At 38.6% G+C, this 24,541-nt stretch overlaps 1 protein-coding gene across 1 annotated transcript in view; it reads right to left on the bottom strand.

Moving 5' to 3' along the window:
- The window catches only part of DENND5A (DENN domain containing 5A), a 76,567-nt gene that overhangs the window by 20,132 nt on the left and 31,894 nt on the right, over positions 1–24,541 (bottom strand). Inside the window, 6 exon segments of the mRNA XM_035891027.1 lie at positions 2,654–2,747; positions 3,365–3,515; positions 3,959–4,193; positions 5,127–5,342; positions 8,106–8,423; positions 17,752–17,939. Coding sequence (XP_035746920.1) covers positions 2,654–2,747; positions 3,365–3,515; positions 3,959–4,193; positions 5,127–5,342; positions 8,106–8,423; positions 17,752–17,939 — 1,202 coding nt within the window.

The raw sequence follows: 24,541 nt of genomic DNA, 5'->3' as shown, positions 1-24,541 counted from the left end.
CATTCCTGCAGATCTCTTGTTTCTTACCCACCCTCACAGTCTTTCAGGAAGCAGCTACAAAATGCTGCTAGCAGCTCTCAGCTCTGAACCATCCTCAATTTTGAGCAAAATAATTTCCTGAACTCACTATACTTGAAAGAACTTTTCTGCTCCTGTTACTGCCATCAAGGAGTTGCCATTGTTTTCGCCTCAGAGATAAGAATAATTTGACAAATGTTTTGAGAGACAGGTGATCACAGATTGGTTGGGACACAGCTAACTGTGACTAAGTGATAAAGAGAAAGTCCTGTACAGGCACTGACAGAATACTCATGATTAGTACATACTTCAGATTAATAGGTAAATTCTCTAGCTTACAATGAAATAATGGCCAACAGAAAATTCAGTGAATAGACAGATTTATCAAACATTATATGATCTTTGCAAAGAGGGAAAGCCACACTTTCTCCATCAGCTTTGCACTAAAGAGCTATGATATATACATCTAACTATGCATCTTTATCCAGAACTATGATTACAGTCATATTGTGCATTGGACATACCAGATAACGCTCTGACACAGATTTTATAGAGGGCATGAAGGGCCAATCATGCTGGTCCCAGTCTAAACATAACTGCAACTGAAGCTCTGACACGGAAAAGTCCAGGTGCTGGTGGGACAAGTTGGTAGCAAAAAGCCAAGCAGATCATGTAAAGCGAAAGTGGTAAGCACATATGAAGTAATAAAAGCAAGCATGCAAAACAGAAAAGAGTGAAGACATAATACAATGCAAAGCTCCCAAGCATTCAACATAAAAATAAATTCTTAAGTAATGAAGCTGAAAGGAAAAAAGAGAAGATGGCATTCAGTTGTTGGATTGTTGTAAACTCTGCCCTCCACTGTGCACAAGTATTTGCAAGTTAAAAGCCGCTAAGTCTCAAGTCCACACAGATTTTTGTTGGCTGCCCCAAAGCTTCACTTTGTCTAAAACTCACAACACTGCACTTTGAAACCACTGCCTCCTGCTTAGCCTGATCCCCAGTGTTCATCTCAGAAAGGCTCCCTCCCCATTTTTTCAGACTGAATAGGAAAGTCTCTGGTTCACCTGGGAGAGGGGGTCAACGTCCAGCCAGTCTCACGTAATCAACAAGGTACAGCATAAAACCCTAAAACACCAGCACAGATTAACCTGGCAGTTGGTACCCTCACCCGAGTATGCATTTGTAACTTTATTCCTCAGAAATTATTTGCCTCATGTGACAAAATAGCTCCTATCGGATAATCAACGTGTGAAGAGTCAGTTAAAAAACAAAACAAACAAAAAACCCTAGACTAGAGGTAGATTTTTGCCTTTGTAATTACCTAATAGAAATGGCAGTTTACAAGTGCTAAACATCAGAATTACTAAAAGCAACAATGAGGTTACAAATCAACTATTCTTCACTTCTGTTACTTCGATGTAAAAAGTACTTCTGGGTTATCTGAGCATATTGAACATGTCAAAACCAGAAACTACTCGTAGCTTTTTTTATTATGCAGACATTCTTCTATTACATGGTTACGGATAACATAGATGACACTGTACTTCAATAAAATTTTAACAAACCAATGAGAAAATTCTGCAAGTGTGTACACTGGAAAGGCAGTTAAACTCATCACTACCGTAAAAGAATGAACTGGACAGACAAAGATATTTGATTTTGACAACACTATCCTAACAGACACAAGAGTACTTTAAAATTCCAAAAGACGCTTTTCTGAAGATATTTAACCAGGCAAGAGAATATTGTCTTCAATGAACAACATACATTTAAACAAAAGTAAAGCTCTGAGGTTATTAAACAAAAAAAAAATGAATTCTGGTATTTTAAACCATATTTTTCTTGGAATGACCCATAAATCAACACCTGGTGTAACAGTTTGAAGTCTGTATCATATGAACCAGAAGCTGTACTGTAATTAGTTCACATCACCCAGATCTTTCAAAATCCCTTCACCACAAAGAATAATTGTGTCAGCTGTAGAAGCACTGATGAGAGTTTTCAGTTCAGAAGGTGGGTAAGTCAGCATCAGACTGCGCTGTGTAAAAACAGGCAGACGTAAACCTGACAGTATGGGTGGGGTTCACATTCCCACCTTAGCATGAGGTTTCCTGTCAGTTTGGTGCCTTAAGACTCCTTTTATCATCTACAGAAGAAAAACAGGCAACTCCAAAAGGCAATGCTTCTGATTTTAGGATTAAATTAATCACTCTCTGGAGGTGGTTATCTTTCCTCCATCAAATATACAGAAGCAGCATAGGGTGACTAAGTTAATTAGAGACAGGAAATAGATGGCTAAAACTGTTACAATTAATTCCTCCCTTGCCCTCCCCCCCCCCTCCTTTTTTTTTTAAACTTTAAAGCATGTGATGACATATTCAGGGAACTCTCCTATATGTGGGATGAGATAATTTTGTCCTGAGAGAGGCTAAAAATGGCATAACTTTTAGAATAATCAAACTAAGTATTTCTAGTCTGCTAAGGACAGGGAACTTCATTTGTATTAAATACAAATAAGGGAGAGCAGAGACTGCCAAGTAACTGTCGAGACATTTCATAAAGGTTACAGAGTATTATTCAGGCAATTGGTGGCGGGGGGAAAATCAGATCTCTATAGTTGAACAGTTTTCACCTCTCTCTGATCATTGTCAAGACGCAGGTGCTCTGTGTGTTGCTTCTGTCTGTCCTTCCGCCTCCACTGTGCAGGAGCATTTCTCTTTGTCCACCTACAGACAGAGGAATATTATATAAGCAAATGTCAAGAGTTAGGCGAAAGGGAGCAGCAATGGGAGAAATAAGTTTCTATCTTGGTTGTATATTGAACACGTCAACATCAATTACATCAGACAAAGTGCAGCTGCAAATACACACAAAACCTCTGTAGAAGAATCCAACATTGGGTAACCAAAGGATTTCAGAAAATTAGATCACCTACACCTGCTTTGTATTCTTCCATTCTTTTACAATATTCAATTACAATCCACACCTTTTTCTTATTCCTTCAAAGTTTTTACAAGAAGATATCCTAAAATATTTGCTAGCTCTAAACTGAGATCCAATAAGGAGATCTACTTTTATATCAACAGTAATTACGAGTAACTCAAAGTACATGAACTATAACCTCAAACATAATAGGGCTTTATTAAGCCAACTGGCTTCTGGAAGTCCGGATTTAAAAAAGGAAAAAAAAAAAACCAAATAAGCAAACTGAAAAAAACCTCTTCACACACAACCCACCCACACCACCTGATTCAAATACTCAATTTGCTTTCTAGTATCTCTGCTTTAGTACCATTCTATAGAGCTCACCAAGATCCAGCACCTGTTGTCCTAGCTTACTCACTTGTTGCTTGCTGGTCCAGTGGATAAAACATCAGACTGAAGCTTAGGAAAAAATCCAAGCTCATATTTCCCTTGTCCAATTTTCATGTCCAGCAAGTGTGGGTGGACTGCAGTGTGATCTATTTTTGCTAGCCTTAATTCAATAGATTTCTCTGAAATAATAAGAAAGATAATTTTTTGAAGATTTCTTAATCAGACTTGTTTCTATAATCACACATCCTCAACTAAAAGCAGATCTCAAATATAAGTGAAGAGGTGGAAGCTTGTTACTGACCCCAACAGGTACACTAGTACTACAGTTTATTAAATATCAAAGAACTGACACCAAGTTTACCTTACACCCAAGTATTTTTCACACAGAGCATGCAGGAAAACAGCTGAGCTGAATTAAACTTTACATGAAAGTCACCTCACATCTCCACTTCCTACCTAACATTTTGTTCCCCACTTAAGCTTTACACCTCACCTTTTTTGGTCTTTTTTTTGGAGGTTTCAAAGCATTACTCATTACTTAACTTTAACCAAATGTCTACAACAAACAGCACTGACTAGTTGTATTTTCTTAAGTGTCAGGGAAGTGGCTTATTACTCTTACCAGCCTCATCAGTGGTCGTGCACTTTTGATACATAGATGTGCGCAGAGTTGGTGTCCTAACATTTAGCAGCCTAATTTTATCCACTCTAGAATCAAATACTCTCAAAACAGGGTCTTTATCATCATCATCATGGCACATAATCTTATTGTCAATAAAAGATGCAAACATTTGGGTCTCCAGGAATCTCGAGAGGAAAGGCAAGTAAGGTTCAGGCTGGTCCGACAAGAAAGATGCCTAACAGACAAGAAGAGATAAGAGTGTTTGGAAGTCTGCAGACAGAGATATATCTACCAAAAGCACCGATCTTTTCAGTCACGGATGTATTAGAATGCTTTGGTGCCACTTAAAGCCTAGTGTTATTACATACACCACAATTCTATCTCTGAAGCAGGCAGTCTATACGAAATCTTCAGTTTCATGACAATCACCTACTATATACCACAATAATCATTAAACTGCGATTTTAGCATTTCCTTAATTTTATAAAAATTTCAACAGAATCCCAGCAAACCGCAACAATGGTACCGCAGGTGTGGGTATTATGTAATTCTGGCTGGGTTCAAATTTTATGAAGTTGATGAGAATCTTTTCACACTATTTGATGGGAATCAGATTAACATTTTAACAGACAGTGCTGCAACTTAATCTTCACCCACGTGAACTACCCTGCTGACAAATATCTGATCTGCAGTAAAGAAGACAGTAGTAAAATTTGAAGAATTGGGTCTTCTGTTTCCCTAGAAAAGAGCTAGGGATACATTTGGTACACATGTACATAAGTGCTGTGTGGGGTCATGGCTTTAGCCATCAACATATTCAGCAATTCCTCTGGTTTAAAAAAAAAAAAAAAAAGAAAAGAAAAAAATCAATCCTTTTCACTAGTAAAATTTAACCTTAATGTACTTAATGTAGAGGTTAGCCATAAAGTGAGACTTTTAAGCTATTTTTCTACAGTATCCTTAAAAGAGTATCTTTACCTAAGCGCGTGTATGTATATATTTTCCCACATAATATACAAGATGTGACTTTTCGGGAGAACACTGAAATTTAAGGAAGAAATTACAATTTTGACAGTACTGTTTTCCATTTTATGGCCCAATAAATAAAGTCTCAGATTTGAATACTGTTTTACTTTTCACGTTAACATATCTTCTTATTACAACTTACTTTATCAAAGTTTTGCATCTGTTCCCTGTTTGTAAACCAAGATTCCTTGTCCTGACTGGGTTGAATGACAAATACTTCATAATCTGCAAACATTTGTGTAAAGCGGTTGGCAAAAACTTCACGGATTTGAATGTTCAGCTGGTAAATCTTGAATTCTTCTTCATCACACTGAATTTTAAGATCCTTTTTGCTACTGGTCTCCTCTCGCACCCCCAACTGAAAAATAAGGGAACAAAAAAAAAAATCCATATTGTTGCTTTGTCAGGTGTTCTGGGTATACAAGATCTTAATCTGCCATTCAGCTGCTACTCCTCAAGTCAACCTTCCAATTAAAAAAAAATAATTACAGTTTCAAGGACTGTAATAAAACAGCAACATCAAAAAAATCTAGAAAGAAACCTTTGTCTATAAAAGTTCCAATTTTAATAAACCATAACCTACTTTAGTACTAGTTGCACTGTGTTGTGGTTTAACCCGGCTGGCAACTCAGCACCACGCAGCCGCTTGCTCACTCCCCCCCCCCTCAGTGGGATGGGGGAGAGAATTGGAAAGAAAATAAAAGGTTAGAGCCGAGGGCTGAGATAAAGACAGTTTAATAAGAGAAAATAATAATAATAGTAATAATGAGAATGATAACAGAATATACAGAATATACAAAACAAGTGATGCACAATGCAATTGCTCACCACCCACTGACCGATGCCCAGCCCGTCCCGAGCCGCAATCAGTCCCCGAGCCGCGAGCAGTCTCCCCACAACCGACCGACCGACTAACCCCCCCTGAGCATGACGTTATATGGTATGGAATAGCTCTTTGATCAGTTTGGGTTAGCTGTGCTAGCTGTGCTGTACTCCCAGCTTGTTATGCATCTGGACGAGCAGGAAAAGCTCAAAAAGTCCTTGAGTAGTCTGAGCACTACTTGACAACAGCTGAAAACATCAGTGTGTTATCAACATTCTTCTGGTACTAAATCCAAAACACAGCACTGTGCTAGCTACTATGAAGAAAATTAACTCTATCCCAGCCGAAACCAGGACACACTGGATGCACATTACATCAAAAAAGGATAGATAACAACCATACATATACCCACATATGCCATATACTTGATTTACTTTCTTTTACCACTTAATCACCTGCATAGGCTTTTTAAGGTTTTTACTAGCCTGCATATTAGGCAGATACATATTTCTGTCTGATGTAACACAAGTCCAGGTTTAGTACTGTTACAGTTCAATACATACCAGCTTTCAAATGAAGACAGAAACGCACAATTAAAAAGAAGCTGTGCATGTCTAGTAGCACCTTCCTTTAACCTAAGTCCTTAACGTAATGCACAATTGATCACTATACAGCCCAGAGTAATCTTTAATGAAATAAAAAGCATTTTTAGTTAACACGGGGGCTAAGATTTATGAAAACAGCAATATGAGATTCAGATATTCAATTCATATTAGTTTTGATAGGAATTGACTATCTAGGAAAAAAAAATCCAAGCCACAAGCATTCATGAGCTATTTTGAATACACATGTGCTACCCCTGCCTTTGTTAATTATTATGAGGCCCTGCCACACATAATTAGACATAATATCTAGTGCTTACAACATCTGCACAATGATGCAGTTGCTGCAGTTGTCCCATGCTTCTTAAAGCACCTCAGTTACAGCAGTCCAAGGCCAGCCATAAATAGCATCCTACAGCCATGCTCTCTAGCAGAGAGAGCTCTGATACTCAGCCATTTCTTCTAACTGCATCCCATAAGTAGCACTGGGCATCTATAAATTCTCAATTAATTGGGTATTTGGTATTAAGCAGATTTTTTAAATTATTTAAGTATTTGAGGAAATTTTGACAGTTATAACCTACACACTTCTATCATCACAAAAAAGGATAGTAAAATGGGACTTAAACTACTATGGAAGAGAGCACAGAGTAGATAAGACCTAAACATGCAAAAGCTTGTACGAAATTTAGTAAGACCTGTGCTTCTCCCATCACTTCCCAATCTATTCAGCAAAAGAACAAACGTTTCTTACCAATTTTCCCCTGGATGAAAAGAAAACAATGCAAAAGAAAAACCTGAGAAGAGGAACACAGTTGATTTGAGCATCTAATCCCACCTGGTAACCAAATGCGGCTTCTCTTAACACCCTCCAGGTCCCTCCCCACAAAGTGGCTTTCCTCCCCAACCTATTGCAGGTCGCACAATTTCTGTCTCTGTTTGGTCCCACCTGTAGCCCAAGTTACAGTCACACGGGTAGAAATCACTCTGCAACGAAGAACTGGTCAAGATAATTTAAACATGCAAGAAATAAAAACTTTGCTGAGAAAATCTTCATTCCATTCCACAAAGGCTCAAAAAACCCACAGTAGTCTTTCAGGTAATACCTTTTCTTCAAAAAGGACAACAGCTTTTTTTTGCCAATTCTGATTGCTCAGAAAAATCCAACCAGGGTCATCACAAGCTATGTACATTCACTTGCTGGGAATGAGACACTAATGCACTTTACAAGATCAACCAGAAAAAAGCATCACAGTAGCAAGCATATGATATACCAGCAAAATTATACGTATTCTACATACAATGAAAAAGAAAGGTACCTACAGAAATCAAGATCGGATTTCAACTTCAAGGTTATCTGGATGTCAGTTTTAGCCATGTCAATCAAAGTGGTGTAAATTTAGAATACATCTTAAAACCAAGAATAAACAAGGCATGGTGTATTTTTAAACACATTACCTTGGCAAAGAAGCACTTGGGGGATAGCCAACAGTTTTCATTAGACGTTGTGGGGTTAAATCCCACCCCCCCCTCTCCCCCAGGCTTGCCCTTGTCTCTACAGATGTTCACAAGTTTTGTGAACATATTAGCATAAAGTTCTTTCTAGTGAAGACAGACAAACAGAGTCTTTGGACCATGAGTTCAGACCACCTGCTACTGCAGGTCAAGAGAGAGTGCAGATAACTTCATAGCTTACCTTTTCTAGACTCACACCTGTTCTTTTAACAAGCGCTTGGAGTCTTGCAATAGTCTCGTTTTCCTTTAGCAGCTCATAGGAATTCAAAGGCGATCCTGCTATGTTCCCATTTCTTTTATCAGAAACCAGGTCACATGCTCTGAGGCTCTTCATCTTGGAGGCACTTTCACTGCAGTGAAGGTTTCCCTCAGGTGGAATTCCAAAAGCCATTAGTATCTCCGAAATTTCCTGAATGAACTCAAGTTTATTTGGGAACTGGGGTAAGTCTTCTGGCAGCTCGATGAAATGGTTGTCTACATCCACAAAGCACAGGTTAGCCTGGGATTTAATTTAGAACAGGATACCATTACAATATCACTAAGCACAAGGGTCACATTTTATTCACCTTTAGGGTTTCCTCATATTAAAACATCCAAATACATTTGCATGTTTGGTGATTTTGTAAGACAGACTTGCCCTGACCACAACTTAACTGGTTGGTTGGCTTTGAAGAAAGCAGCACAAGGCCTACATTTCCAGGTCTTTCAAGAAGGTAACTAAGAAAGAAGATTCTAAAGTTGTTTACTAGGTACAAAAGAGATTGACGCATATATTAGGTACAGATGTGCGATTCTTTTCATACACATACCAGCTACATTTTAACCACACAATATTTGCAACACTATTTTACACACATGCATACGTAAGCAGGTGACTGCCTATTGCTCCTCTAAAAGATTTGGCGAATTCCATTCTAAAAGGTATACTGATATTGCAGAAGCTGCAATAAAGTTATCTTCTGTTTTTGTAAGCAACTTCAGAACTAAGGTAATTCCTTGAAAGAGTTTAGAAGTTTGTTTTCAAGGGGAAAAATGAATTTAACTAGTTTCAATTCTGTTTTTCTGTTCCAAACGCTCTCATTTACTATCGAAAGAGACAAGAAAGAAAAAAAAAAAAAAAAGAAAGAAAAACCACCTACGTGGCTTCCACAGCAACATCAAAAGAGGCTACACATCTTTCAAGGATTTACCTCACCCTACCTTTGGTGAGGGGGGGTTTCCCCTTTTGGCTTCTGCGTTGCAAAATCTGTAACAAATGGTTTCCTAACATTACATAATTACATACTTCACAGCAAGAACCCCATTCATGTGTGAAATCTGCTTAGAAAGTTTAGTAAAAAGAAACGTTGCTTTCCTGTAGAAGCATTTAGGGTTTTTTTCCACTGCAGAATTAACATGGACTGTCACTTAGCCTTCCCTATAAAAAAATCCCTTCACCCAGATTATGGGGTACTTCCAACCTAGCTGCATCACATTATTCTAAGAGACACATCTGAACTCAGGTTTCACTATAGCAATGCAGCAAAAATACACATCAAGTCATGAGAGAGCTAACAGACCTCCAGTTATTTCTTAGGATTCAGTAAGTGCAGGATGGAAGCACTCTCACAATTTAGTAGGAAAGAAAGAATTGGAAGAGATTAACCTCACACTGTATGAGTGATGGATGATCCCAGAAACCAGAGCAATGCACACAAGCAGTGAAGCGTGAGTAAGGACAAAGTTCTGGTAGGATTTTGCAGTGGGACTGATCATAGGTAGACTAGGATAAGCTGGTGCCTCATGAGACCCCTTCATTTATGTAAACTGGTGTGAAAACATACATTTAATACTTGTGACAGATTTAGCTCTCTTGGTGTTTCTGCAGAACAGAGTTAGGATGTCGATTCTCCTTAAAACATGAATTATCTGTTGACCTTGATTTCTTGAAATTCAACATTAAAATTTAAAAAACATTGTAATTCTTAAAGCAGAGCTCCACTGGACATATTACACTAGATTTGCACAGAACTTTGCACGAAAAAGCCCAGCTTATGCTCTGCTACAATATTACCCAGAGTTACAAAGGTAAGTAGAAGAATTCCAATTCTATATTTCCTGACGTTTTAGCATTTAATACTGGTATTTACCTCTTATGCTCAAAGGAATGCATATAAAACAGTTTAGTAAATCTTGTATAGAGCCTTTACTGTAAATTGAATCACAAATTGAATTAGGAAGAATCAAAGGTCAATAAATAGAACTAAGACCTTGACTCTGAAAAAGTTTTTATTTTTTAAATAGGGCAGGTGTCATTGTTTAGATTTCCCCAGTTTCAACATTGCTCAAACACAGCAAGCATTGCGTGCACCCACCTAGCAAGGCAGCTCCAGTGGGTAGGCTGGGGATGCATGCAGAGCACATCTGCTTCTTGTTCAAAGAAATGTTCAGCACAAGGGGACAGTATGCACACGAAAATGCTCATGTTTCAAGTAAGCACGTGAATTTAGGAACTCCAAGCCCCCCCACTACACCCATGCTTCTGTGATGATTAGAAGTCAAGTCAGCTAATATTTATCAGGAACACTGTGAGCACTTCAAGACATGAGAGAAATAAAGCCTTGAACCTAGGCACAATGCCTGCAAGTTGGTGTTGAGGGAATAACAAAAAACATTTAATTTGTCACAAGCTGTCTGAGAAATGTCAAGATATACTCATTACGAAACTCTTCAAGCAGTTTAATTGCATTTCTTCCATATAAACTCCCTTTAATTGATGCCATTAAGCTTCCCTTCTTTTTTGGATTATCTTACCTGAGCACAGATTCTGCAGAAAACATCACTATTGGTTAAGCTTAGCTGTACCTAAAAGTCCTTGGCCAAAAAGTAACGAAACTTTAACCTTACCCATGTAGAGATTCTAGTCTTCACACTGAAAATAAACACCCTGCCAATGAAGAAGCAGCTAAATTTAATGCTTGCTAAAATTGCTTATAAATATCTAGGCTCATCTAGCTAATTCTTCCAACAGTTAAATATCCCTTCCAGAGAATTTCTCTTTAAGAGCAATGCACATAGTTTAAACACTCTAAGCCACTAATGATGATAGCTTATCATGCAACTTACTATTACATTTCTCAGAATTTTCCCTGTATAGAAACATTAAAAAATTGTTAGTGTGCAGCAATACTGTAAACAGTGTAAGAAGTATTTTGGGGAACACTCTACACTTATTCAATTGGTGGGTTAATAACCCGTAAGTTAGAGGACTACCTAGAGCAGCATAAGCAAAGGAGATTCAGTACGTGGCTTTAACCTCTCTTAACTTAGGCACACTGAGGTCATCCTCAAGAACTGCACAAGCACTTCTGAAAAGGCCACGTTCCTCAGGGAACAGAAATGGCAAAGATACCTCACTTCACAAGCCCGTCAAGAGGTACCAAACCAACATTTTTCTGCAAAAAATTAAGTCCCAAGTAAATAAACCTCTAGTACCAGACACCAAAACAGCAAGTCTCACAATGCCACTACACTACAGATCCAACAGAAAGGAATACCAGTACGGATAGAGGGGTTCTCACCTTCAATTTATTTTAAAAAGCGAGAGAAATGAAATGGCACTTACTTTTTATGAAATCACAGCCATCCAAAGCATTTTGCATGCTAGGAACTGGGCAAGCACACGAAGTAGAAAAATAAGGGAGTTCTTTGATCACATAGTTTTAGTTATTTTGGTTTTGGAGGCAGCAGAGTTGAGTGAGCTGTGAATAGCTGACAACTCTGTATGTAAGCCTCTATGGATACACTGATCATCATTTTACACATACAAACTTAAAATGATACAAAGAAAAGATAGTTAGCAACATGTATAAGTAGAGATAGAATTGAAAGACCATCCCTAAGTTTGTCACTTAGTATTTCAGGTCTCTAGAACAAACAAATATTCTTTTATTTGTTGCTGAGGTATTGGTTTTCTGACCAAAAGAAAACCTCAAATAGTTACATGCCACTTTAATAGCAGTTTGTTACAAGAGAGGACACATCATCACACAATAAAATTATTCTCCTGAGACGCTACACTAAGGAAAAAGATTGTCACATCCTAATTTAAAAATCTGTCTTTCCCATAAACTTTTATCATCACAAATAACAGGCTGTCTAGGTGAAAGTCTTATAAACCTTAGAAACATGGAAGCAAGCAAGTCAATCTTTGTGTAGCTGATGCCAAAGCCTGGTCCCCTGAGGTCAACGGCACAACTTTCCATTGGCTCCGTGGGGTATGGACTACACCCATCAATTCCAAAGCCAGAGGACAATTGCAATTCTTTAGTTTGACCTCAAGTACAATAAGGGCCAAACCCACACACATATCCAGCAATCCCTGCATCAAGCCCATATCCTTCCTTTCAGCTCTGTTCAAAAATACAGAAGGAAATGATCTAGGTCCTGCCAAAAGGATGTCTAAGGAGGAACTAATATTCACTAATAATGGAGTAAGTTCCCCACCCTATTGATAACCTAAAGAGAAAATATGCTTTATTTTAAACATTAATACATAATTACATGGTATGCAAATAGATGCCTACAACAATATTGAACAGTCAGTTCTGACAACACAATCACTGCTACTTGAACTCGCTATGCAGCACAGGTGCTCAAACTATATGTTACATACAGGTTTTCACATCCCCTTCTAGACAGTCAGATTGAAACATGGTTCTGAGTTAAGGATTCTGCTTGAGTACAGCATTGAAAAATTAAAAAAACCTCATCTACAGTATTTCTACAGCATGTATCACGTTTGTGCATTAGGCCCCAACCTTGCCAATAACCACACACTGAACACACAGAAAACATGGATATGCCAATTTATACACACACAGCTGGCCTGTGGAAAACGTGCTTACGGTGGTCCTAGACTCTAAAGGATGCTCCTGTGCCATTCCTACAAGTGATCTGTGACATTCTGTATTTATTCTCAGCACTACTGTCCTTCATGCAAACCCAGAATTTGTGACTGAGAACACCTTACAGCTGCAACTTTCAGAAACATGAATTTAACTCCTCAAGTGGCTGTTTAAACACTGAAGTACAAGAAAACATAGAACTGAAGTCTGTCAACAAATTTGCAGTATTATCAAGGATCTATCACACCAGCAGATAGCCTAATACATACAAAGCAGTGATTATCTTTCAAAACAATTATCTTGGTCAGTCCGCTCTAAGTGTGTTGGCATCAAGAGGAAAAAAGGCTTTTCAAGAGATCTTTCTTATCTTCTAAAACAACATACAAAAATAAACTCCCACAGAATTTGTTACAATGTAGCATTGAATAACATCTTTTTAATGGTTGAAATAAAAATACCGAGAATATATATCTGTCTTGTAAAAGCTGAGAACTGGATTTTAGCTTTTAAAGATATTTCAACTTTTCTAAAAGAAAAAGCTATTGCCCTAGACCCTTGGGATCACTCCATTAAAAACAAGCTTTTTTAATTAGATAGTACTTTTGTTTGATTTAACCAGTGCTGGAAGACTCAGCATTGTTTATTTTCACTCAAAATAATTTATATTTCCACCAGTGTCCTGCATTACTGAGTGGTGAGATGCAGATCCAAATCCAGTAGCATGAAATGGCCCAGATTAACTTGCTTGTTAAAAATATCACTATAGCACTGCAAATGTTTCTTTAAAAGGAAATTCAAAGACACATCAAAAGAACAATCTTACTTTAGTACTTGCCAGCTTTATGATCTGCAAGAAAGCTAGTTTAACCACTTTTTTTGATCAATTTTACCGATAAACAAACCACGCTTTTGCCAGCAACATCTGAAACAGCTACATATTCTTCCCTTCCCCTTTGATTTCCGCAGCACCGTTTCTGCCATGCTCCCTTTTTCTGGTTTCCTTACCAGCCTCTGCTGCAGCTATCAGCGAAACCACAAGGACGCTCATGCACACAGGAAGAGCCCTCAGCAAAGCGGCAACACATACAAGAACAAGGTTAACTTTAGGTGCACTGTGTCACTGACATGTACAAGAAACTCAACCTTACAGTAAGCCTGAAGTCTTTTCTACGATTTTTCTGGGCCACAGAGAGTCAGGTCTTCAAGACACTGGTGAACTTCAGTGAATTCTCCATCATGCACTGTTTTCTGATGTACCCAAGGGATAGTCCAAACTTGAATTTTGTACTAACACAGTTATTTTGCTGAAGATTTTAATCATTATCTGACAAAGCATCAAATTCTAGGATGCAGCTAGGTTTCCATGCTCCCATGGTAAAGCATTCCCTTAAAACACCAGATGTGACCAAAATACTGCCACCATAAGCAAACCAAAGTAAGCCTTATGGCATATGTCTGCAAGACTTAAACCAAACCTGACCGAGTTAGGACAGATAGATTTTCACGTGTATTATCCTAGAACACTTTGAGCAAGACAAATTAGTCATTTTAAAACTTCATTATGAAATCACAATCAAGAAGTCTACAGGGACACGGAGATATCCATGTTATGCTAGATAGCAATATTGTGCTCTTCCACAATACCCTTCAACTGAGAAGCATTAACTAGATTTTCTGTCAAAGCTCACTTTTGCCCCTTGTCTAAATTGGATATTGCTTTCTTTAACAGCAGCTGTCTCATGCATCCCTGTAAATAGATAAGGAACAGGGATGCAGTTTATACAGTTTCAAGACAAAGAGGGGAAAAAAAAAAACCCCACCCATGCTGCTTTTTTTTTTTTTTTGCAGAACTCAGAGCATAGAACAGCTCTTTATATACCCTGTGCGGTAAGTGAGGGAAACTCTGATACTTACTATATCTATATCTAGGGGCAGGACTCGGAAATGAAGTTCCTCATATAACCCTGATGATTTCATAAAGGATCATATACATTCCAAACTTGAGAGATAAGCAGTGTTACTGATGATAAATTCACCTCTATTGAAGTACAAATAATAAAATCCAAATGCCCTTTTCTACTGTTCTATACCACCATGTTTTATGCACATCCCTTGTCAGTTTCTGTGTCAGGAATTAAGTGTAGAGCTGCTTTGGCTCCTTAAGAGAAGGGTATCTGAAAGCCTAATCATAAAGCAAAGTAGTTTTGAGATGAACCTGTAATCTGCAGTTCTGAATACATTAAAGACAACTGATTAAATTATTAATACCAGAAATACTGATACGGACCAATAATTCCACTTAGTGAGAGCAGCATGCACTGTGAATTCTGCTTTACATTTGAAAATGGTACATTTACTTCTTGTTGCAATAGCAGGGGGGTTTTTTGTTTGCTTGGTTTTTGGTGTTTTGTTTTGAAAGTAAACCCTCTAGAATGAAATCTCAACAATAGTGAGCTCCTGTTCTTCCCAGTCTACTTTGCCTCTCGGATAAGCAAATCTGTTGGTATAGGATAACAATTTAGTCATCTTTGAAGTCTCCAGCACATGTTCAAGTCCATTTCTATGCCACAGCTACATTCCCAGCCTGCAGTACTAAGGACTTCAAGAGTTCACAAGAAACTTTACTCAGCAATGACTACCAAGGGGATTTCTCAGACTAAGTCATACTCATCGTGTACAAAGCTTTTAAGAGCTCACTCATTGAATAAGAAAGAGAAAAGCTGAAGCTTCAGAAGGATAAGTTTAAGTCCTGCAGCAAATTCCATCACATGAGCTCATTGCTGCTGATACCTCAATCCCATGTGTCCTCCCCTCCCTGCCCTCCCAGACAATTCTGATCTCTGTAAGATACTATCAAAAATCTACTCCTCCACCTTCATAAAAGGCTATCTCCAAAACAAAATGTAAATTGAGGTGCCAGATTTTTTTAATACTACTTTTATTTCTAACATCTAAAAAATAGATCAACTACCTGACTTTAAAACTCCAAGGTAAGCTGATAAAGCTCTTCAAAACCATTTACCTTTTAAATAATTGAAATATCTATTCAAAATTAAAATATGATTTAGTTCAAGTGTTACAGTGATATTAAAATGAGGAAATTCTTTACAAAAGGAGGACAGCCTTTTAGAAGCTTGTTATAATACTGAAAACCTCCATGGTGCATAAACACGCATTTTACCTCACCAGCTATCCTCTCTAAAAAGTATACCAACGATATTAATTAGGCCTGTCAGTACAACCAAGAATTTTGTAAAAATGTAGTAAACCAAAGCAATAGACTGTTTTCATGGCAAGAACATATTATTACTCCATGCAAAAAAAAAAAAAAAAAAAAAGAGGGAGAAAAGAAAGAAATCAAGATATTAAATACTTTAGTTTTCATAGAAAAAATAACACCATTTGAAGAGAAATTTTCCTTCGAACTTGCCAGGAAAAACAAATGAAAACTATCAACATATGGATTTGAGAAAAAGAGCAATGTTGGCATGGTGACCAGACTGGAGGTTCACAAAAATATCTTGTCTTTAATTTCATGCAGCTTTTTTAAGAAGTTTTTTTTTCTGTCAAGCTATGTTGCAGCGCTGCCTGCTAATGAAAATAAAACATACCACCCCAAACCCCTCTGCCTGTCACACTTCTGCTTTCCCAGGAATGTAGATGATAATAGAAGAAAACAGACAACCAGAGAAAATGTCAGAGATTAGAGAAGCCTACCAGCCTACCAGTAAGTAGGGTATTTCCCATGGTTTACCCAGTCTCTCGCCTGCAAAAGTTACACCTACAAGTAGGCAGACTCTAGCAAGGGGGCAGAGCTGTGTTGTTCCACAGCCAATAACTCTGCAAGCACTTGCTTCCCACAGGGCTACCTAATAGGGGTGTCCAGCTTCTTGACAACAGCCAGCCAGACCATAACACTCAGCGTTTTCTATGTAAGAAGAGCAAATAAACCATTCAATGGCATTTGATGAGAGAAGACATTCAGATGACTGATGGAACTGCCTCAGGAGCCAGCCAGGCGCCAGCCACCTACCATACCTTCCCACAGGTGGTTATGGGCTCCTGTGGACATTTCCTTTGCTACCTTAGGTAGTGCTCAACCACTCTTGGTCCCCTGATCCTCACAACCAGCTCTTAAACTCTCTCTTGGCATGTCCCTAAAAGGAGTATTTGTGAAGTGAGCAGTGGGATACAGTAAATAAAACAACCTTTAAGCAGTTTGAACGTAGTCCCAGCCCCATGTACGAGTTCCAGGACCTTTACACACCATTTGCTTCTACTTTATACAGTGGCTGGTGTTAAATGAACCTCACTATAAGGGAGGACTTCCTGAGCACTACCCCAGTTAGCACCAGTTTGCTCAAGCAGATGCTGACATTTTGCTGCAGACTGAAGTATGTATTCTAGAAGAAAATTTGAAACAGTTTTGGTGCAGACACCTGACAGGCTTGGTCCACGTAAGCCAACCCCAATTCAGAAATGAGGGCAGGGAAACCCAGCCTAGTGCCACGCAGCCAGGAGCCAGCCCCAAGCACAGTGCTGAAGCCAGCCATGCTTTGCTCACTCAGCACCAGGCGGAAGCAACTGTACGGCCACTTGGCCACAGTTGTGAATTCACACTGCACTTTCTTGCATTTCCTAGCATTACAGGGCCAAGTGTTGCAGCACAAAAATGTTCTTTCTGTAACCCCACTGCATCAATACCTGTAAAATTACAGTTTAATTTTATCAGAGCATGCAATTTCTAAAACAGGGGAATTATTTATCTATTTCACCAGATTCTCTCCAGCATCTCCACAAAATAAAGCAAGAGCTATCCCAAACCAGAACCAGCAAGAACTTCACAATGGCTGTTACAGTTAGCACTACTGGTTTGGCTCATTTCTTACTTCCCTTATAGTCACATATGATATTTAACCAATCAAGATGAGCTCCTCTCACCTCTTGAGGAAGTTCCAGCTTAGACCTGTCATCCAGCCCATTAGAGTGCAAGCCCATGAGGTAAGGGACAGGAGCATCTAGAAAATGAAGGAGGGATGCTGGAAGGATAGGAACATACACATGCTGCCACTGAAATGGAAACATTAGTGCTGTGATGGTCTCAGCCACAGTCATCAGTCTCTGATAATCTGAAAAAGATCAAGAAAAAAATATTTCTTTCACAAACATTTTTTAGTAAATGAACCTAAGTTAAAGAAATGAAAGCTTGCTTTAAAACAAACCACAAAACCCAGTACTAGCTGAGCGGCATCTTAATGAAAGCCCAGTCTCGTACACCCAAGCACATTTTGCTGAAACAACAAAGAGCTCAACGCAAAGTAGGTCATGCTGCAAGTCATATGGAAATGAGCAAATTGAGCCTTAGCATCCATTAAGTCACCCTCTGCTACCTATACCAGGGTTACCAGGAACACCAGTTTGAGCATGGAAGCAGCATTGTAATCGGCTAATAAACACATCGGAAACAATTTCTCTTCTCTGTGCTTGTGGTTTTCTATGGAAGCCTTGGATGAAACCCAAGGCATCTGGTATCTCTCAGATAAACATTTTTTTAGAAGTGTTTAAATGCCTATAAAGCATGCTGTATAGTAGCCAACCCAACAGTGTGACTGAAATAACTGTAGAAAATAAAAAGGCTCACCTTTGTTTATCCTTTGCAATGTATGACCCAAGCCTCAGTTCAATGTAAAAACAACTCACCTCCTCCTAGAACTCAATAGCAGTGCTAAACACACCTGCGCAACACGCATACCTAAAGTTCTTTTTATTCAGCAGCTGGTGTCTAAGGCAGTTAACACTGAAGTACGCTGGGCCAAAACCTCACCTTCCTCTTTTATACTAGAAAATCATCTTTAATGGTTTTTGTTATCTATGCACCACAAAGGAGGAGACAACACCAGATCAGCTCGGAGCGTGTGGTCTCTTACAACTGCTGAAACATTCAGAATACCTTCAAGTTGCCAGGCTGGAAAGAATATAAAACAAGCTCACAAGACTAAGATAAATCCCACCTTTGGTCAAGCTACAAACAACACTGCAACAATATCCAATTCCAGGCAGGAAAGGGATGGGGGGGAGGGGAATAGGAGGAAGGAAAAAAAAAAACCAGTATCCTTCATATGTGTGTCGGGATGTGGGGTATGTGTGTCTTCAAACATGTTCATAAAACTACAAACACTATGAAATTGGAAAAGACGCTTGAATGCACAGGTTCAGGTGTTGAGGTTTCTGAAGCTGTTTCAGCTGTTGCAAAATGCAAAAGAAAACTGCAAAAAGAATATTTGTTCTAAACAAATGCTCTGGAGAAAATTTTACTGTGCACTTTCTAAGGTTATGACTTTCATTCTGTTCTTTAGCCATCCTCCACTCAGACTTCAGATAGTGGAAGACAGAGGGCCAAGAAATTCAGTTCCTGGCATTCATGACTAATTTTTTTTGAAGTCAAAGTTGCAGAGTTTAGGGTCTGCAAAAAGTCCCACAACCCAAGAGAAACTCAGCACAAGTTTTGCTAACATCAGTCTTAATTCTGCAGTCTAGGCTTTTCATTTTTCTTTTCAGATCAAGCTCTGCTGGTGGAAAAGGTTACTGCACAGAGCTGCTTGTCGCTGCCTCACAGTAGATCTACTGTGACTGAAGAGGCCTTCAGTCAAAACAAGCGAGAATAGCTTAAACAGTTTAAAGCTTTTTGCCAAATCTTACTTGGACTGAAACACATTAGGGAACAATCAACGAACACCACCAGCAGCACTCCCCTATTCTGCCTGGACACCAGTTTCTGCCTACGCATTTACTTACTGGTTTGCAGCTTTAATCACAGCCTGACTGCAAAGAAGTGATGAATTAATGATAAGCTTTGGGAAGAAGAAGAATTTATTCCATACCCTATTTTCTTCAGCTTTAAAAGGAACATTAAATGTAGCCATAGACATACAAACATTCCAGCTGGTTCCTATTCAGCCTGTTTATTTGAAAGAAAAAGTCTCAGAATAGAAACAGTGTTTTCCCCCTGTCTAATCCTGCTAGCTAATTTAAATACAACTTCTCTCTCTGTCATTAAGCTAACTTTAAGATTAGCCTTTGAAATTAATTACAATGCAACATCAATAATTCAGAATTTCTAACCACTCAGCAGCTACCTCCTGAGTTATCTGCAAATGCAGCTCTGATCCTGGATATCCACACAGCTTAAGCCATTCCCAACTGTTTGGCCTGCATGGTCACAGCCTGCAAGGAACAATGACTCCATTCTGCAGGCTTTACGCACATCAGGAGCTGTTGGCAAAAGGCAAGGACAAAGGCAAGAAGCCTACAAACATAAACCAAAATAACTTAAATGTTTTCTTAAGTTCTTAAGAGAGGGAATAGAGTTTTTCTGTTTTTTAAAAAGAAGAAAGCAGCACACTTCTAGTACCAAAGCATTACAAAAGATTTAAAAAATAGTAACAACAAAAAATTTAAAAGAAGGAAGAAGCACTTCAGTAGTGGTCTTGCTGTTGTTTTTGAAACTAGAATATGCTTATTCTGGTGCAAATGACACAGAGTCTTTCGGCCTTGTATTGTACAAGAGCACCGGTAGGGAAAAAATGACATGCCACTAGCATGCGATTAGTTTGGAAAGTACTTAACTGATCACTGCGCAGGGAAAAGAAAATCTGCTACTTTTTCACATGGTCACTTAAGAATACAGAAAAAGAATGGTTTTTTCTTCTAATCAATTACTGTAGGTAAAATACGTTACCCCTTAAAGCACATATGAGAAGTCATTTACACTAGTATTTATCTATTTCCAGTATATCTAGACATTTTTGTTGATCTGTAAAAACCAAGTAAATCCAGGAAACAGAAAAAGTGAGGGGTCTTGTGTCTGGAAAAAGAGGAGCAGGATGGAAAGAAGGTGGGAGCTGTAAGAACAGTGATTCCACATCTCCATTCTCACATTCTACTGGACAGAAGTCAATAAAGAGCCCACAGAAATTATCTGACTGGGCCAAATTTAAAACTGTTACATGATCACTTTCTGGAACATCTTTTTCCTTCTAGTCTTTCTACTTCATGGATCACAATGAAATAAGTTTGTATTTGTCAAGTAATTTCCATTCCACATGCAACTCCCATATTGCTGCTTTATAGCAGAGTTGCCCCTACAGTGGAGGACCATTCCTACAGATGAGTTTGGAGATCTTCAGAAAATATATGGCTAAACCAGGAAGATAGGCTACTTGCCAGGATTAAGCTTCTCTTTAACCTGAAGGAGAGCAGAAAGGGAAAAACTTATATACACAGTGCCTACAGACAGGTAGCGTGCAATGCCGTTAAGCCACTGGAATAAAGCATTGCCTGGAGAGTTCCCTTTAGGCATGCCTGTTCATAGCAGAAAGAAACATTTTCAACAATTTCTTCTGAGCACAGGTATTCACTATGTCCAACTCCTTACAGAAAGCATACATTTCTTTAATTGGGCCTTTTACTTCAAAAAATGGGTAACTGCAGTAAGAGAGAACCGTGGTTAGTAGAAGCAGTGGGTCCAAGTACTTCCTATTCATGTTCACTCATCTGACAGGCTGATTAAAGATGCCTGCACCAAGCAGCAAGTTTCCTAAATCACTGGAGGCATAAGGAGAAAGTGTCCTACGTAAGAGATTAGAGTAGGGCAACACAGGACTAATACAGCAAAGAAATAAAACTGATCTCCAGAGTGAACATAATTTTAAGCAAGTGAAAGAAAGATGGGGCAAAGTGATTCAAAAGCAAAACAGAAAAAAACCCCACCCTTATTTGTACTTAAAAATGGCAGCAAACAGCAAATACCCAGAAAATAAAAACTGTTCAAGATAGTCTGTGGCAGTGGTGTATTATATCTCTCCTTTTATTGTTTTTAGCTGTTTAGAAAATCTTCTCCAAGCAGATTTCACAGCTGTCTTAACTCAGCACACACTTTTCAGAAGAGCTGTAGGTGCTCTACAGAGATAAGGAATAAATCTATTTCACAGATACAAGAGCAACATAAATTACTGCTGAAGGCCTCCTTCAGCACCACTGCCTCTTTGCCAGCATTCCTCAGCACTGGGAGCAGCTTCAGGTTCTTCACTGCCTCATAGGCACCTGCATTCCTCTAACACTTTCCCAAATGAGAGACAACACTTTTAAGAGGACAATCAAATCAAGGAATTCATTCCCTGCATTTGGCTTATACTGATCCTAAACATACAGGCTGTGCCAACATAGTGGGGAAAAAAGAACTTCCAGAAGCATAAAGTCAGAAACATGTCAAAGGAATCTTAAAGAAAAACACATCCACTGCCAAGTGATGTTACTCCTATATCAAGAACTGACTGCAGCTTAAGATGCTAAATAATTTGTTTCAAAAAGGATTGCATCTGTCAAAGTCCTCCAAGGGTTTTCTTTTTTTTAAAAAAAAAAAAAAACCAAAAAAAAACACACACACACACAAAAACCCCAAAATAAAAACCACAAGTAAATCTTACAAGCAAACCCTCTGAACCTGACATATACTGTTCTAAATCTGAACTACCCAATGGGTATTACAATCTCATCCGACCTAGGAGAACAAGGAATGATCCCAACCACATCAACTGTCACAGGTTTGACCACCAAGAGATTTAACAAGGACATTAAAAAAAAATTAAGATATATATTCTGAAGGACAATTGTACTTCACACTACTGCACGTGCAAGAACGTGAGCAAGCCCTTACAAACATTCACGCAATTTCTGACTCCACTTAGAACTGAGTGCACCATCACCTGTATCTACTTCCCTGCTTTACAAACAGCAAAAATGGATGTTAGTCAACCATACTGAAGAAAGAGCAGAATGTACTAGGAACATATTCCAGTTTAAAACAAAACAAAACCAACAAACAAAAAACCCCAAAAACCTAAACAAACCAAAACAAAGCAAAAGAATGAAACTGGTAAGTAAAGGTATAGACAAACAGAACCTCAGTCAGAAGTTCCATTTTCCTACTGATATCATCCTTTTAAGCGAAACAAACAATTTCTAAACTTTTAATAAAAAATTTTTCTAATTCACTGCCATGTAGAAGAAACCAGAATATCATGGTTAGAAAAGACAAAAACAGAAGTTACAGGTAGAAAAAGTTGACTTTCTAGAACTTCAAAATACTTCATGCTCCCATTTCAAGTAATACAAAAATAAACATTTATCAAAAGCATTTTAGAAAAGTCTTCAACGTGGCTGTTGGCAATGCCAGCAAGTACGCAGTAACTTCTGTTACTAACTCACTAGGAGCTCTGAAAGTATTCCAAGTAAGTATTAGCAAACTGCACCAAAGGCTTTTTTTTTTTTAAGAAAAAACGGCAGGTAGAAAAAAAACTGTCAGAGATTAGATCCCTCAGGATCAGAGAAGCGACATTTCAAAAAACTATGGCTACTATTACTGAGAAGGCACCGTCACAGCCAGTTCACCCAAACCAAGAGCCAAAAGTCAGCAAGCAAATAACTAGAATTCTTTTTCTACTTAAAGAAGACCTTTTAGCCAGAAACTAGAGATGAGAACTTTTGATAGAGACAGACAAGACACCGCCATAAGGTGTAACAGCCCAACTCAAGCACAGATTGGGGTGAGGCAGGGACAGAACTGTCATAAAGATCCAGGCCCACAAGCCTTCAGCTGCATGGATCCCTTTGAATTCCATATGTCTGTGCATGCAAACAAGAAACTCAAGCTTTCCAAGAGCTATTTTAAGCTTCTTTAATTAGCCATTGATCAGACACTTGGAAAGTGCCCAAGAAAAAAAGTCAAACCTACGAATATGGCTTGGAAAGAGAACGCAGAATACAGAAGAGTAGCCCAGAGGTGAGCTGAGTTCCAGCCCAGGAGAAAAGAGTACATATAACGCGATGGCCTGAAAAAGAGATCAGGGAACACTGTTCCGATATGGCAATACACGCACTGCTTTTCTTGCGATGCTTCCAATCAGCCAGGCACATGTACTTGCCCCACAGGAGGTCTCAAGCACAACTACAGGCCAACTGGACTGCTTTCTTCTTCAGATGGAAGAGATGATGTTTAAGTCTTTCACTGGTGGGATACAGACACCCAACAAACCCTCCCTAAATCCCAAACATATAAATGCCTAACCCATTTCTGGAGAAACCACTGAAGAAGTTTGTCTGCTTGGCAAGTATTTCTAGATTTTCTATGAATACTAGAAGAATGCAATTTGGTTTTTAAGTCCAAGAGAATAACCACTATCAAGTACAGCAAGTTTTTTTGACTGTGTTTGAATTACTGTACATTTTTTTCTCTAGTAGTTAACAGTTTTTATATTATGCAACAACCATGACATAACACCCTGCTGCCATTATACACTTTCAATCACCTTGACTATGCACACAAAACCCATCTTTGGCTTTAGTCTGGGCACAAATCTCAACACACAAACATCTGTATTTCATGCTAGGAGAATGCTGGTAGTAACTATTTAAAAAATACAACCTGCAGTTATCATTAGTATTCTACATTTTTCAGTGACAGCTCAGTGGAAGAAAATACCAAAGACAGATTTCAGTAATACCATGGACTACCCCTGGATTTGCCTTGGGGTCTTCTAGGCTTCTTTACCATTACTTATAAAACAGTATTCAAAATGCAGTCTGTCTACTTTAAACCACACCATTATGGATGGGTGGGTCTGGACTAACATTAGCCAGCATCAGACAAAAAAAAAAAAAAAAAAAAAAGGAA

The sequence above is a fragment of the Egretta garzetta genome, unplaced genomic scaffold (genome assembly GCF_000687185.1).
Source record: "Egretta garzetta isolate BGI_Z169 unplaced genomic scaffold, ASM68718v1 scaffold133, whole genome shotgun sequence".
NCBI lineage: Eukaryota > Metazoa > Chordata > Aves > Pelecaniformes > Ardeidae > Egretta > Egretta garzetta.
The sequence above is the reverse complement of the archived record's forward strand: the minus strand, read 5'-3'. Positions and strand labels throughout refer to the sequence as shown.